At 60.2% G+C, this 16,060-nt stretch overlaps 1 protein-coding gene across 1 annotated transcript in view; it reads left to right on the top strand.

The window, feature by feature from the left end:
* The first annotated feature begins 601 nt into the window (after positions 1–601).
* LOC143171645 (scavenger receptor cysteine-rich type 1 protein M130-like) overlaps positions 602–16,060 on the top strand; it is a 91,078-nt gene continuing 75,619 nt past the window's right edge. Inside the window, 4 exon segments of the mRNA XM_076360688.1 lie at positions 602–752; positions 755–873; positions 876–1,227; positions 2,517–2,825. Coding sequence (XP_076216803.1) covers positions 602–752; positions 755–873; positions 876–1,227; positions 2,517–2,825 — 931 coding nt within the window.

The raw sequence follows: 16,060 nt of genomic DNA, 5'->3' as shown, positions 1-16,060 counted from the left end.
CCATTCCCCGCCCCCCACACAGCCCTGTCCTGTGATGATTCCCCACCGCCGTGACCGTGACACCCGAAGCGGAGCCATCCCTCATATATGGTCATGAACGGCGCTGGAGAAGTTCATTGGAGGGCTGGGCTGTGTCGGAGGGGAGATAGCTCCTGATCATGTCTAAAAAGGTGCTGCTGCTTCGATTGGCTCCTCCTGCAGCTGGGTCGGCATCTGCAGAGATATATTACCCTCCCACCGCTGTCGTCCCCGTGAGTCCCCCGGAGCCGTGAGAGGGAGTGAGGTGCAGCAGGGCTGTGCCAGCAGGGCAGGAGGCTCAGGATGGGCACAGAGGGACTCCAGTTCCCTCAGGTGATGTGGCTGCTCCTCTGGGTGCAGCTGTGCAGGGGTAAGTGCCGGTTCCCTTGTCCCACAGCCCAGGGCCAGTGAGTACCAGCGAGGTCATCGGGATACTTCTGAGAACGGGTTTCTTTGCAGGTGCCACTGAGATGAGGGGCAGAAGGTACTCAAGTCAATTGAACTTCTGCCCTTCCCTGTGTCTCTCTGGGTGGGAGAGGCAGCTGTGGGCCTGAGGGCACAGGGCTGTACAGGGGTTTCTGGGATGGTGAGGAGACGGTGCTCTGTGCAGCGCCAGCCACGGTGTGCGGGTGGGCATGGGCAGGAGGTTGTTGAGGTGGGAGGAGGTGCTGCAGGCTGTGGGGTGGTGAATGGCACAGCAGGTCTGCTGCTGGGCACCCCCAGCTCTTTGCAGCCCATGGGGAGAAAAGGGACCCCCACACTGCCCCGGGGACAGCCCAGAAGGGGGAGGACTCCCACTCCAGTGCCTGCGACTCAGCCTGGGCAGGGGGGACCTCCAGAACTGCAGTTTGGGGCTCAGCACCCTCCTGATGGGTCCCGTGTTGATGTTTGAAGGGGCTGCGGTGGTGAGGCTGGAGGATGGTGGCGGACGCTGTGCTGGAAGAGTGGAGGTGAAACACCAGGGCCAGTGGGGGACCGTGTGTGGTATCTCTTGGGACACGGCCGATGCTGCAGTGGTTTGTAAGCAGCTGGGCTGTGGGTCTGCTGATAAAGTTCCTCAGTATGGACACTTTGGGCCAGGATCTGGCACCATTTGGATGGCTAATGTTCGCTGTCGTGGCACCGAGTCTGCCCTGTCTGACTGTACACACAATGGATGGGGTCAACACAACTGTTATCACAGCTGGGATGCTGGAGTGACATGTTCAGGTAAGGGACCAGCCCATTCCTCACCTTTGTGGCTGGGATGGGGGAAGGGACCTGGCTGTGCCCTCAGGGAAACAAGGGGGTACTAGAGGAGGGCCCAGTGTGGCCGGTCACACTGCTGAGCTGGGACTTTCATTCCTGGTTTCCCCGGTCCCTGAGGAAAGCCCAGTGGGAACCTGTCCCTGCCTGACCCCCGATGTGGCTCAGCCCACCCTCAATCGGTGCCTGGGCCTGGAAGATGAATGCCCACCCTGCTCCACAGTCTTAGTTCCCAGCTTTCTCCTTCTGTTCACGCAGGAGCTATCTGGCAGCACGGAGGACCAGGTCCCCCCATGGCAGAGGCACTGAGAGCAGCTCACGTGGCCACCCACAGCCGAAGGGAAGGGCCCAAGGTGGCCAGGGACTGTTGGGTTGTGTTCCCTGGCAGACATGAGTCCCCCCAAAGCAGAGGGGCTGCTCACAGGGGAGGATCACTGGGCTTGGGCAGAAGAGCAGGGTGGCGTGGCCACCCCATTCTTCTTCCAGGGTCACCCCATGAGAGCCAGCTCACAGGGAAACAACCCTGTGCAGGCAGTGCTGACCTGCTGCCCAGCCTCTCCTGTCGGCCCCAGCCCCTGTCTGCCCTGTGCCACGGGGGATTTGCTAGCACTTTCTGGCTCTCCTTGGTGCCTGTCCTTGCCTTGGGAGCTTGTGTCAGTCCAGGGCTGCTCCTCTGCCTACTCTCCTGCCTTCTGCCCAGCTGTTGGCTGGGGCTGTGCATGCCTGGCCGTGTACTTCTGGCCCTGGCTGAGGACCCCTCCCCGGGTGGGTGTTGGAGCTTGGGGCTGGTGGAGACAGCAACCGCAGGTACACTCATAGAGTGTGTACCCTCTGGGAATGAGGTGCATTTCTGGTAGCTCCCAGGGGTTCCTCAGCCTGGCACTGAGCTCGGCAGGCAGAGCAGGCTGCAGCAGCCAACAGTGCCTGGGCCAATCTCCCTGGGCTCAAGTGCTCCAAGCGCTGCAAGTGCCTAGGGCCCGTGCCAGGCATCCCAGGGTCTCCAGGACAGCAGCAGTTTTTCTAAGCAGTATCTGTGGCTGTGGGTTTGGAAGAAAAGCCAGCCCATGAGTGCTGTGCTGATGTCTGAGGAGCGGCAGGCAGTCCCTGATGTGTTTGTGCCATCAGCACCCACTGGGAGCTGCTGGGGTGCTTGTGGGACTCTTTGCCCGTGGCCTCCTTGGAGATTAGGTGGGATGCGGTCAGGTAACGGACAGAGGGCTCTGGGAACTCGCAGGGGTCTTTGATTGCTCCAGGATTTGTCCGGCTGGTTGGAGGGAACAGCCCCTGCTCAGGACGCGTGGAGATCCATGATGGAACCCAGTGGAAAACTGTCTGTGACTCAGACTTTGGTCCCAAAGCCGCCAACGTGGTCTGCAGGGAGTTACAGTGTGGCACAGCCCTGTCCGTCCCCGGAGCAGCTGACTTTGGAGAAGGTGTCGGTCCCATGTGGGACAGAGAGCTGCAGTGTGCGGGGAATGAATCCTTCCTCGCGTTCTGCCCCAGGGGGTCCCCCAGAGACCAGCCCTGCACCCACACGGACGCCGCTGGTGTCACCTGCACACGTAAGGACTCCTGTTGGGGTGTTAAATGCCAGGGGGTGTGCTGGGGACAGGGGAGCAGGGCAGGGACTGTGCCGTGCCAGGTGTGAGGACAGCAGGGGTGATGTGGTTGTCTGCAGCCCTAAAATCATGCAGAAGGAGGAGGATGGCAGGCTCTCGTCCATTTGGCCTCTCCTCTAGCTCCTGAGGGAGCGAGAGCACAAGTCCGCCCTCTCTCATCCTTCTCTTTCCCAGAGTTCACAGGGTTCCGGCTGGTGAACGGCAGCACGGCATGTGAGGGGAGGGTGGAGGTCCATGTGCTGGGGACCTGGGGCTCTCTCTGTGCCTCCCGCTGGGATCTCTCGGATGCCCACGTTCTCTGTCGTCACCTCGACTGTGGGTTTGCTGAGTCCATTCCCAGAGGAGGGCATTTTGGGAGAGGAACCGGCCCTGTCTGGAAAGACTCATTCCACTGTGATGGGACAGAAGCTCACCTGGGACAGTGCCCAGTGACTGCCTTGGGGGCCTCACCATGCTCCCATGAGAACAGCGCTGCTGTCATTTGCTCAGGTGAGTGCTGGGAAAACACAGGATTAACTTCATTTTCCCCTGGCATGAGAGAGAAATGCAAAGCAGGGGACCCCATTGCAGTGCCAGGCTGCATTTCTCCCTGGAGAAACCCTGGCTTCACCAGAAGCGATCTGGAGGGCTTTGCCTGCTCGGACCAACTGCTCTGCTGTGGGAGAGCTGAGGACTGAACAGGAGCAGTCGTCTCTGCCCCCCGGGTCAGCAGCTCAGGCTCCGGGGCCACTACTAGGCCTGGGCTCCTTTGAACTCCCACTGTGGGATGGGCCCGGGGCAGCGCTGCGGGGATCATCGCCACCCCCCTGGCTGCAGACAGCCCTGTTCCAGCCACAGAGAGATACCCTCAGAGCCTGAACTCACCATCACAGGGGCTGCCTGGGTGCCCCTGGCAGCAGCGGCAGACCAGGGGGGTGAGCTGCAGAGCGGGGCTGGGCTTTGCCCTGCCTTCTGGTCAGCGCAAGCCCCAAACTCATCCTGTTTGCTCAGAGAGGCCCCCCTCGCTCTGCTCCCTGCCAGGGACACAGGCTCCCAGTCCCCCATTCCCAGGGACGTAGATGGGCAGAGATGTGTGGGCTGTGCCTGGTGTCTCAGCAGTGCCAGTGCCAGTGCTGAGGCTGGGCAAAGCCTGTCCTGGTGCTGCCCATCCCCAGGCCACTGCTGGCCATTGCTGCCTCCTGCGGAAGCTGCCCCAACTGCATTGGCAGGGACGTGCTGTGTGTCTCTGCCCCGCCAACAGCAAAGCTGGCGTCTGGCTCAGGAAGGCTCAGGGACTGGGCAACCAGCCCCATGGAGCCCTGGCCCAGGAGCTCCCGCAGAGGGCTGGGGACAGGCAGGCAGAGCTTCAAGGCCCTGAAAGGGTGCCAGAGCCTGGAGACGTGCCGCAGGCTGTTTGCCTCCCTGGTGCCACCAAGGGCTGGGGCATGGCTGCTCTCCCCAGGCCCAGCTGGCTCCGCGTCCTTGCGGCTGGTGCTTGGAGGGAGTCGGTGCGACGGACGAGTAGAGATCTTCCAGCACGGGACATGGGGCAGGGTCCTGGATGACCACTGGGACATGCGGGAGGCCAGCGTGGTGTGCCGGCAGCTGCGGTGCGGAGAGGCAGAGACAGCTTACAACCCCCCGAAGCCTCAGAGAGGGACAGGTCCTGTGGGGCTGCGGGGGGTCAGGTGTGCAGGGCACGAGGCCAACCTGACCCTCTGCAACACCTCCCTGCCCGAGAGCATGCTGGCAGCAGGGATTGCAGAGGACGTGGGGGTCGTTTGCCGGGGTAAGTGGCACTGCACAGGCCCCCCCCAGGCTCTGGGCTGGGTGGGCACCGCCCCTAATGACAGCTGGGGTTTCTTCCCACTGCAGGGAGCCGGCAGGTCCGGCTGGTGAACGGGCCTGGGCGCTGTGCTGGGAGAGTGGAGATCTACTACCAGGGCAGCTGGGGGACCATCTGCGATGACGGCTGGGACCTGCCCGATGCCACTGTTGTTTGCCACCAGCTGGGCTGCGGAGGGGCGGTGAAGGCGGTTGGCTCTGCTCAGTTCGGGGAAGGCTCTGGGCAGATCTGGCTGGATGCCGTGAACTGCTCTGGGGCCGAAGCTGCTCTCTGGGACTGCTCAGCAGGGTCCTGGGGGCAGCATGACTGTGGGCACAAAGAGGACGCAGGAGTTGTCTGCTCAGGTCTGTGCCGGGAGCTGTGGTGGGAGCCCAGTGCCCAGGGAGGCTGGGACGAGGGGACAGGCGGCAGCGACCGAGGCTGTCCCTGGCTGCCTCTGAGCCTCTGCCTGAGCCTGTCCTGGGGACACACATGCACAAACCCCCTCAGTCCCACTAGAGGTCCCTTGTAAGCTGTGCTGTCCCCAAGGGTTAGTGGGGAGGGCATGGGTGTCTGTCCGTCTGGGACTTCTCTCTGCCCCCTGGCAAAAGGGTGATTTGCTGGCCGTGCCTCTGCCTGGCTGAGGGCCTGGGGGGTGAAGAGGCTTCTCTGCTCCCATAGCCCCAGGCCCCAGTGCCTGGGGAGGCTGGGATGAGGGGAGAGATGGCCACGGCCGAGGCTGTCCCTGGCTGCCTCTCGGCCCCTGCCCAAGCTCGTCCCGGGGGTGCCAATGCATGGGTCTCCTCAGTCCCACCAGGGTTCCCCGGTGAGCTCAGCTGTCCCTGAGGGTGAGCGGGGAGGGCAGGGTTGTCTGTCCATCCGGGACTTTTCTCTGTCCATGTGTGCAAGGGGGACTTGCTGGACGTGCCTTTGCCTGGCTGAGGGCCTGGGGGGTGCAGGGGTGTCCCTGCTCCCACAGCCCCAGACCAGCATGTTCCCCTTTGGCCACTTTCCTCCCAGAGTTCGTGGACCTGAGGCTGGAGAACAGCGATGGCTGCTCCGGGCGCCTGCAGGTTTTCTATAACGGGACGTGGGGGAGTGTTTGCTCCAACTTAATGACTCCCAAAACAGTGTCGCTGGCATGCAAGGAGCTGGGCTGCGGGGATGGAGGGTCCCTGGAAACACGCCTGCCCTATGGTAGCGTGTCTGGCCCCGCCTGGCTGGATCGTGTGGAGTGTGGGGAGAGAAACAGCTCCTTCTGGCAGTGTCCCTCCGCTCCCTGGGACCCACAGTCGTGCGATGACCTGCAAGATGAGACCCACATCACCTGCAATGGTAATTCTGAGCTACCCGGGCACCAGCATCCCCCCAGCTCCTGCTCCCTGCTGGGCACAGTCAAGTACAGAGACAAGGCCCACAGGGGCTTTGACCTTACGTGCCAGACCCTGCTGCTTCTGGTGGCACAAATGGGACTTCAGCTCTCAGAGCCCCACACATTCACCAGCAGTTGCCAGCCGGGCTCCCAGCAGTGCCCGGGGGAGGCAGAGGTGTCTCCAGGCAAGGTCTCAGGAAAGACCAGCCAGCGTTCCGAGGAGCGTCCCCTCCATGGACACCCTCCTGCTTTTCTGTGAACCAGGGTCCCTTTGGGGCTGAGCAGTCAGGGTCCCCCACATTGCCGTGTGTGTCCCCTGAATGACCAGGGTTCAGCTGCTGCCGTGAGCGAGGCAGCACGGGGAGGTGTGAGCAGAGCTCTGCCCCACCCTCTGCTGCACAACTCCCCTGCAGCAGCCCCTTCACCCCAGCTTTTCCTTCTGCAGGGAGACGGTCAGAAACGCCCCCAGCCCTGGGGACTGTGTGCCCAAACTCCACAAGCTGCACAGGTAGCTGCTCCTCTGCATGCCCCTCTCACCTGGCAGGGCTCTGCCTGCTGTCCCGGTGCCCTGGGAGGTCTCTGCCTTCTCCAGACAGGGAGAAGATTCGTGCCGTTGGAGGCGAGAATGGGTGCTTGGGCAGAGTGGAGGTCTGGCACCGCGGCTCCTGGGGGACGGTGTGCGACGACTCCTGGGACATGCAGGATGCTGAGGTGGCATGCAGGCAGCTGGGCTGTGGCCCCGCAGTGTCTGCCCTGGAGAAGGCTGCATTTGGGGAGGGGACGGGTCCCATCTGGCTGGAGCAGGTGGAGTGCCGGGGGACATAGCCATCTCTGCAGGACTGCTGGGCTCGTCCTGGGGACAGCGGTGCCTGCCGGCACAAGGAGGATGCTGCCGTGAACTGCTCAGGTGAGCGGCAGGGCTGGGACTCCTCACGGGGGTATAGGCAAGGAGCCAGAGAAGGCGTTTTTCCTTGCTGGGTCCCATCATGGTTCCAGAGCTCCTGAGAGCAAGGCTGTCCCTGCAGAACATGGGAGCCTGTTCCCAAGTGGGCAGCTGCTTCTGTGGGGCTGGATGTCCTCCGTCTTCTGCCCAGCAGGGCTCTGCAGGCCCCAGGGGCATCTTCCAGCGTGCTTGTGCTATCCTACCCGTGTCCCAGAGCAGGGCCCTGGGCTCTGTTCCAGCCACCCTGAGCAGCCCTGCAGGAGGGGCAATTTGTGTGGGATGTGTCAGGGATGTCTAAAAGCACACGCATGCATTCACACACATATAAACACACACACACACACACACACGGCATGTCAGAGAGGAGGCTCCCTGGTACCTGCACACCCACCCTCTCAGCCCAGTCTCCTTCTCTTCCTCTGCAGCTGCACCCAGGACGGCAGCACCAACGCCCCGAACAGGTAACCTGTCCTCCCTGGCTGCGCTGGGTCTTCTTGAGGCCAGGCTGTGACCCGCAGCTGGAGGGAAGGGCTTTCTTGTCGGGGTGTGAAGCTCCCGAGAGGAGGCACCGGGGTAGCGGTGGAGGGGGTTGGATAGGGCTGTCATTTACTCAGTAGGGTGGGAGCTTCCCCATCGCTCACCCCCTGGGGCCCCTTACCCCCGGTGTAATGGGGGTCAGGACTGGGGTGTCCTGGCCCCACACCTCTCCCAGGTCTGGTGCTGCCCTTTCTGTGTTCCTGCCCATGCAGATCCCACTCGGGGCCGTCCGACCAGCAGTGAAAAGGTCTCATTGCCCGTCATCATCTGCATCATCCTGGGAGCCCTTCTCTGCCTGCTCCTGGCCCTCCTGGCCGGGCAAGTGCGAAGCGCCAGGGCTGGGCGCAGAGGTGGGTCTGTCCCCCATGGTCCCAGGGGAAGATGCCTCCTGGCAAGGCCAGGGGTGCTGTGGGGTGTCAGTGAGTGGTACAGGCAGAGCTGGGGGGACAAGAGTGTGTGCTGCCTGCATTCCCATGTGCTGCCCCATTGATTGCCTGACCATGGGCCACCAGCAGCAAGGGGTAGAGAGAGTCAGGACACAGGGAGGATTTAGGGATGAGGCAAGGAAACAAATGGCTGAGCTGGGCTGGGACAGATGGGAGCAGAGGGGAAACAGCTGAGGACCTGCCACTGGCAGCACTCTGGGCAGTGCTGGAGTGGGCTCTGGGTCAGGGGAGATGCCAGGAAGAACGTGGGGCAGCAGGGTCCATACTCGTGGTTTCAGACCCCCAGGCTGTTCCTCTGCCCAACCCTGACCTCCCCATGGCAGGGCACGTGCCATGCTCTGGATCCATGGGGCAGAGAGGGGGAAGCTCCAGGGGGAGAGGAAAAGCGGGAGCTGCTCCAAGCTCAGCACCAGGGACCTGACCCAGGGGCCGGAGGGGCAGAAGGTCTGTCTCTGAAGGGACGGTGCAAGGGTGTCACTGCCCCAGATCATCTCCATGGAGACATTGCCCTCACTGAGGAAGTGGCAGTGGTGACCGAACAGCGCAGCGGGTCTGTGTTGTGGGGACAGCCCTGGGCTGGCCCAGGGGAACAGGGCTGGGGGAACAGAGCAGGATTCTGTCCCCTCTTTGCCTGTCTCTGAGCCAGCCCTGCCTCTATCCGCAGGCTCTGAGCGCGCTTGGGAGCCCTTCCCTGAGGCCGTGTATGAGGAGATCGGTTACAGCCCAGCGTGGGAGAAGCAGGCAAGGTTCAGTCAGTCAGGTGGGTGTGGGTCCCTCATGGGGGGGCACATGTGCAGAACTCTTTCCCCTGGCCCTCACCTGGGGCTGACCCACTGCAACCCCCTGGCCCATGGAGTTGGGGTCTGTGGGTTCTGTGGGGAGAGCAGCCAGGTCCTGGGCCTGGGAGAGAAGCTTCCTCCCCACCAGCTCTGCCCATCCCAGCCGGGGACAGCCCCTCTCTGCCTGTCCCTGCACCCCTATGTGACACCTGAGGGGTGAGGGAAGGGGCTGTCCCCAGGCATCTCTGGGAGGCCCTTTGAGACAGGGTTGATCCCAGGGGAGCAGGGTGAGTCCTGAGCCCTCCTCCCCACTCAGCCCTGGCTCCGTGGGTCCCCCGTCCCCAGCAGCACTGACCACAAGCCAGGTGAGCAGAGCGCACTCCCATAACACCCACTGTGCCTCTCTCCAGGCTCCGATTCAGAGGGGTCCTTGACCAAGCTGCAGCCCTACCCCAGGGACAGCGAGGAGGAGGATGGTCCACGTTCAGCACCAGGTAACAGGGGCAGGAAGGGGTTGATGTCCTGTCCCTGCAGACATGTGATGGACAGCAGTGTCACTGAGTGTCACCGTCAGAGCTGGGGAGCACACTGGGTGTCTCCTGTGGTGCTGCCAACACCAGTGTCTGAGCCCCATGTCCCTGCGCATCCTCCCATCCTCTGCTCTGCGGGATGTATCTTCTCAATCTCACCAGCTGCCCTCTCCTTTCAGACGTCCCTGTCCTGCTCGGAGGAGACCCAGCAGATGGCTATGATGATGCCAGGGAGGTTTCTGACCCTGGGGAGGATCCTTCCCCTGGGCAGGGAGACTGGGAAATGCCCAGGGCGCCAGAGGAGGGAGCAGGGCCCAGGGATGCTCCCGGAGGTGAGAGGGAAAGATAGCGCTACCGGTTCCTGGGGTGCCATCCCTGGTGCTGGATGAATCGCTGCTGTACTGAGAGCCCAGCCTCCTGGGATGGGGGAACCTGCCCTGGGAATTTTTCCTTGGGGGGAGCAGGGGGTGGGAGAGAGACCTGAACATCTCAGGACTAGTGAGGAGACGGGAGGCTGGAGATCTACAGAGCAGGAGAGGCACCCCATGGGGCAAACGTGCAATGGCCTGCCTTGCTGCTTGCAGGGGCAAACCTGCGCTCCCAGAGAAGTGCTGGGGCCCCTGGAGCTGAGGGAGATGCCTGGTCCCTGTCCCCAGAGAGCACGGGCTATGACGATGCTGAAGAGGTGTCTCTGGCGCATCGCCCTGAGGACACAAAGGTTGCAATACCAGCAGACAGTGCACAACAGTCCCTGATGCCCAGAGCAGGAGAGCCCGTCCCTGCCGTGCAGCTGGGTGCAGCCGGGAGGGAGGAGAGGACTGTGCAGCTGGGAGAGCCGTGAGCACCAGGGAACTGTTTCCCTTTTCCCACGGGCAGCAGAAACAGCTGGGCATGTCCTCTATTTGTATTACGCTGTTTTTACGCTGTGCCTCCATATTTGTTCTTAATAAAAGTCTTTGGGGGTTTGAGCCAGAGCTGGTGCTTGCCTGCCCAGGTGTCGGGGTGTCTCCCTGAGGCTGATCCGGGGGAGCAGAGCACAAAGACATGGTGGAGGGCAAAGGGCACATCTCGGGACAGCAGGCTCAGGGTCAGGCTGTGGGGCTGCGAGAGCCCATGGTTCCAGGGGAATATTCCTGCCGATATTTCCATCCTGCCAGCAAAAGTTTCCAACAGAAATGGCTCTCTGCAAGGTCCCGTGATGCACCCCAGCAGAAGCGCCCATCTCCTCACCTCAGTGTTCCCCAGTAGCTCTTTCCCCCAGGCCCTGCCTGGGCCATGCTGGTCCAACAGCATAGAGGCCACAATAGAGCTGTGTTGGGGTTGGCCCCACAGAAGTGAGCCCTAAGGTGGCCGTGGTGCCTTGAACACCCCAGCCAGCCACAGGGGGGATCATGGCCCACGGCTCATCTCCCACAGCGGTTAGGAGGCAGCTGTCCTCCCCACTGCCCTGGCACAGGGTACAGAGCCACTTGCTGGGGAACACGGGCCTGGGATTGCCCCTTCAATGACTCTGCCAGGACTCCAGTCTCCATGGGCTGTTCCTGCTGCCTTGGGGGTCCTTGCAGACCCCGAGAACTTCTATCACAGCCCCAGAGCTGCCTTCCTTCCTGGGCAGGGGCATTAAGGCCCCATGGCAGCCCTGGGAACCCCTCCTCCTGCTGCGCTCCTACCTCCACCCCTGCCCTCCTGCTGCCTCGCCAGGGGTGACAGTGTCGGTTTGTGTCGGGGAGTACCTGTGTGCAGGTGCAGGGGGGATGGGAGTGGGGGGGGTTGGTGGGGGCACCTTTCCCTCAGCGTTGTGGGAGGCAGATGAGGCAGAGGCCAGGGGGAGGGAGAAAGGATCCCTGTGAGACGTGGACTGGAACCCACAGCTGCCATCCAGCCCCTGGCCTGGAGAAGGGCCTGCCTGGGAGGGTGCTAACGTGGGCACATTTCCATGGCAGAGGGTATTTTGTGTCCCTCCCCTAATGCAGGCACTGCTGGGAGTTGAGCCAGGGTCCCTCTCCCTCGGCTGGGGCGTTCACCTGTCCCAGCTCCCATGGGCAGAGAAACCTTTCACACAGGAGCTGTGTGGGGAGAAGGGTTTGACCCTTGGGCAGGAACCTGGAGCCTAAACTGCCCTCCCTGCTCCTGCTGTTGGGTCTCCACAGCCCTCCAGCTCTTCCCTGATGGGCTTCTCTGCTGCAGGCTGGAAGGTGCGTTGGGTGTCCACAGCAGGGCTCCCCACGAGGAGCAGCCGCAGGTCACTGCAAAGAGCAGGATCTGGCCCTAGAGCAGAAGAGGGGAGGAGGCAGCCGTCACCAACAGCCTCTGCCATGACAGTGTTGGCCCATTCCCTGCTGGGAGCTCCTCCACCCCTGGGGTGACCCTGTGGGGGTCTGGGGGGAGCCCAGGCTCACACACTCCTTTGCCCTGGTCCCTAGAGGTTTCCTGCTGGCAGCCCCTGGCCCCGGAGCCAGCCCCTTCCTCCCCAGCTCTGGGCCCACCTCTCCCTGTGGACATGCAGGGCTGGAGCCTGCCCTGGTGGGCGTTTCCCAGGGGATGGAGGCTGTGTTTGCAGTGCCCATGTGCGTCACCCATCACCTTGGGGGTCTCACCCTAGGAAGGCTACTCTCTCCCATGGCCTTTCCCAGCGTGGGGCAGCAGTGCAGAGGGTTGGGCTCTCACCATCAGGCCCCTCATGTAGGTCCTCAGGAGCTGCAGGAGCCTGCACAGATCTGGGGCACAGATGATCCCGCACTGCTGCAGAGAATGAACCCAGCCTGCAGGGCCAGACTGGTCAGGCCCCAAATGCCTTGAAATGGGCTCTTTCTGCTCAGGTGTGCTGCCCCCTCACCCACACCCAGGGCCTGGCTCTCATTTCCCTGAGGAGGAGGAGGAGGCAAACCTCTGCCAGGTGCCAGAGTAAGGGAGAAATACTACACCTGCGGGAGGGCCGAGCTGGTGGGGAGGTGGCATGGGACAGACACTGGGCTTTTCTCCCCTGTCCCTGCCTGGGGTGGCTTGAATCTGCAGGTCAGTGTCCATACTGGCGCCCACCGTCCTGTGTTCAGAAGATATCCCCACAACCCCCCTTCTTCTTTGCTTCATTTTTATACCTTATTTCTCTGAATCTGGGCTCACTGTTCCCAGGGGCTGGGCACCCTGCAGTGAAACATTGGGTCTCACACCCCGTTTTGGTTGCAGAGGTTTTTGTCAGAGGAGCAGCCGAGGCACCATCTCCTTGCCCTCCCCACCTCTGCACAGCTGTGGACAGGCCTGTGCTTCCCTGTTCCCACTGACATGGGGTGGACAGAGCCACCAACCCCCCCAGGAACAAGAGGTGGGTGCCGGCCCCACCAGTTCCACCTCTGCAGAGCTATGCCTGACCTCAGCAGCTCCGGGTTCCCTGAGCTGCGGCTCTGCTCAAGCCAGTGGTGATGGCAGAGGGAAAAGGACCGGGAGGCAGGGTCAGGGTAAGGAATGTCGCTCCTCCAGCTCGGACATCCCTACCCGTTGGCATAGACAGGTACTTCCCACGTGGTATGGGATCTCCACCTGGAGACAGGACAATCTCACAGCCTTACCCCTGGAGAGCCACCAGGGCAGTGTGGCCCTGGTCCCAAAGGACACCTGGGCTGGACCAGCACCCTCACACCACCTCTCTCAGTGCAGCCAGGAAGGATTGCCAGCACCCAGTCTGCTGCTGATGTCTATCCCCTCCCTGAGGGCCACCCCTTGCCTCCAAGCAGGGCCCCTGGTTGGTGTGTGGGGTGGATCTGTGGTGCAGGGTAGTGACCTGAGCTCAGGTCCAGCACAGCTGCCTGCCTCTCCTCCAGGAGGGGGCTCAGCAGAGGCAGTGCACACAGCCCTCCTCACTCCTCAGCCAGGCCCTGGGAGGTCAGGGCAGGCCCACAGCACCTGGAGAGGAGCAGTGCCCCAGCTCCAGCACTCACCCACTTGAGGCCAGGGAGTAAGAGCAAAAGCAGCCCTGGAGATGGAAGCCAGGACCTCCCACGTGCAAAGTTGTTCCTCTTCCACTGACCTACACCCCTTTGGCACCTGCCAGCAGCAGGAACACTCTCCTCCCATGACGTGTCTATGAGAAGCACAGCCCTGTTGTCCCCTGTGTGCCTAGGTGTCCTGGGTTTGGCAGGGATAGAGTTAATTTCCTTCCTAGTAGCTGGTACAGTGCTGTGCTTTGGATTTAGGATGAGAACAATGTTGATAACGCACCGATGTTTCAGTTGTTGCTAAGTAGTGCTTACACTAGTCAAGGACTTTTCAGCTTCCCATGCTCTACCGACTGAGAAGGCTGGAGGTGCACAAGAAGCTGGGAGGGGGCACAGCCAGGACAGCTGACCCCAACTGGCCAAGGGGCTATTCCATACCATGTGACGTCTTGCTCAGTATATAAACTGGGGGAAAGCTGGCCAGGGGGGCTGCTGCTCGGGGACTGGCTGGGCATCGGTCGGCGGGTGGTGAGCAATTGCGCTGTGCATCACTTGCTGTGTATATTATTATTATTATTATTATTATTATTATTATTATTATTATTATTATATTGTTGTTATTTTATGTCAATTATTAAACTGTTTTTATCTCAACCCACGAGTTTTCTCACTTCTACTCTTCCAATTCTCTCCCCCATCCCACTGGGGGGGTGGGGGGGCGGGGGAGTGAGCGAGCAGCTGTGTGGTGCTCAGTTGCCGACTGAGGTTAAACCACGCAGTCCTTTTTGACACCCAACGTGGGGCTCGAAGGGTTTGAGATAATAACAGATTAACTGGAGCGCATTAAGGAATTTATATCTGTTAACAGTTGCGGGTCACAATGTTGGTTCATCTGTTCTCGATATTGGTTTGTCTAATCCGCATCATGCTCTTTTTTTTGCTGTACGTGTTAGAGATTGGTGTTGGGTTTTGCAGTTTGCTGTGGTCTGTGGTGATTAGTGATGTTTTGCCTGGGAGGTTTGTTATTAAAACACTGACCTTGAGCTTAATCTGATATTTGAGCTTCGTGCTGAAGCCATTACTGTACTTGGTGTACCACTTCGTGGAGACAATTAGCAATTACAGTCCTTCCTCTGAGAGATTTTTAACGGAGGAAATACAGAATGGCTGCGTCGCTACGTTCTTCTATGACGTTTCTTCCTTCATTACAGTAACTTTTCAGTATCTTGAACATCCTTGGGTAGTTAAGATACTTCTATTGGTATTTCTTGGGAATATTGTTTCGGTTTTGTCTAAACTTAATAAGCAATTTAAGAATATCATCCAGAGATCTGCCCCAAGGCTGGACAGTTATGAGTGGCAGGGTGTGTGGGACAAGATGGGCAAGTACCTAGGCCAATGGGCACCCCCAGTGTTTTGGAACTTCACCCCTGAGCAAGTGCAGAATCCTGAAAAGTTAGTAGAATAGTTGGAAGAAGTATGCTGTCACCCTGGCAACTCCAGAGAGACACAGATCACTGCAACGTGCTGGGGCCTGGCCCATGCCTACCGAGCCCTGTTCAACATTTTTCAGTACCCTCAAGGGGAAGAGAAAGTCTCTGGATCTGACAATAAAATGACAGGCCCTGCTGCCGCTCCGACCCCAGCGATGGGCCCTGTGGCCACTCCAACCTGGCAACAGGCCCTGCGGCCACTCCGACCCTGGCGATACGCCCTGCGGCTGAACCAAAGAGCCAACCTGTGCCAGTATCAGTTGCCCCTGTACACAAGAAGAGATCTTGGAAGCGGAAGTCGGCTCGTTTAGTAAGGGAGGAATACGCTTCTTCTAAAAGGGAGCCAGAGGAAGAAGTGGATGAGGCAGACTACCCTGGAGAAGGGCCATCACGAGAACAGGAGGAGGAGGGCCGGCCACTGCTCGGGGAGGAAGAAGAGGAAGAACTCATAAACGAGGCAGTAACCACCCAATCCCTATCCCTGAGTGAGCTGCGAGATATAGGAAAAGATTTCAGCCATTGTCCAGGTGAGCATATTGTCACCTGGCTGCTCCGATGCTGGGATAATGGGGCCAGTAGCCTGGAATTAGAGGGTAAAGAAGCCAAGCAGCTGGGATCCCTTTCGAGGGAAGGGGGCATTGGCGACTGGAAAAGGGACGCGAGTCCTCAGCCTCTGGAGGCGACTCTTGACAAGTGTGAAGGAAAGGTATCCCTTCAAAGATGATGTTATATGTCGCCCAGGCAAATGGATCACCATGGAAAAGGGTATCCAATTCCTGAGGGAATTAGCTGTGCTGGAGGTGATTTCTGGTGACATGAACAATGGACAGATATCCAAAGATCCAGATGAGGTCAGGTGCACACGACCCATGTGTCGGAAGTTTATAAGGAGCACACCATCGTCATATGCCAATTCATTGGCAGTGATGACCTGGAAAGATGGAGAGGAACAAACGGTGGATGAATTGGCTAGTCAACTCTGGCAATACAAAGAAATCTCTCTTCCTCCCTCGCCTCAGCTGTGGAGAAACTGTCCCGGGAGGACCAGCAACTTGAAGAGGATAGGTCCTACTCCTCACCTGTACGGACCAATATCTCGGCTATTAGGAGTCAGCGTTCTTTTGCTCAAGAGAGAGGATATAAAGGGTACAGACCACGGGGCACCCTATGTTTTTTACCTGCGCGACCATGGAGAGGACATGGGGAAGTGGGATGGAAAACCTACCTCAGCCCTAGGGGCACGGGTACGTGAGTTGCAAGGGAAAACAATCACAAAAGGGGGTTCTTCGAGGAAAGTTGCTGCTCCAGTTTCCAGCGGGCAGTTCCCCAGACAGAGTAGAAG

The sequence above is a fragment of the Aptenodytes patagonicus genome, chromosome 29, assembly GCF_965638725.1.
Source record: "Aptenodytes patagonicus chromosome 29, bAptPat1.pri.cur, whole genome shotgun sequence".
NCBI lineage: Eukaryota > Metazoa > Chordata > Aves > Sphenisciformes > Spheniscidae > Aptenodytes > Aptenodytes patagonicus.
The sequence above is the reverse complement of the archived record's forward strand: the minus strand, read 5'-3'. Positions and strand labels throughout refer to the sequence as shown.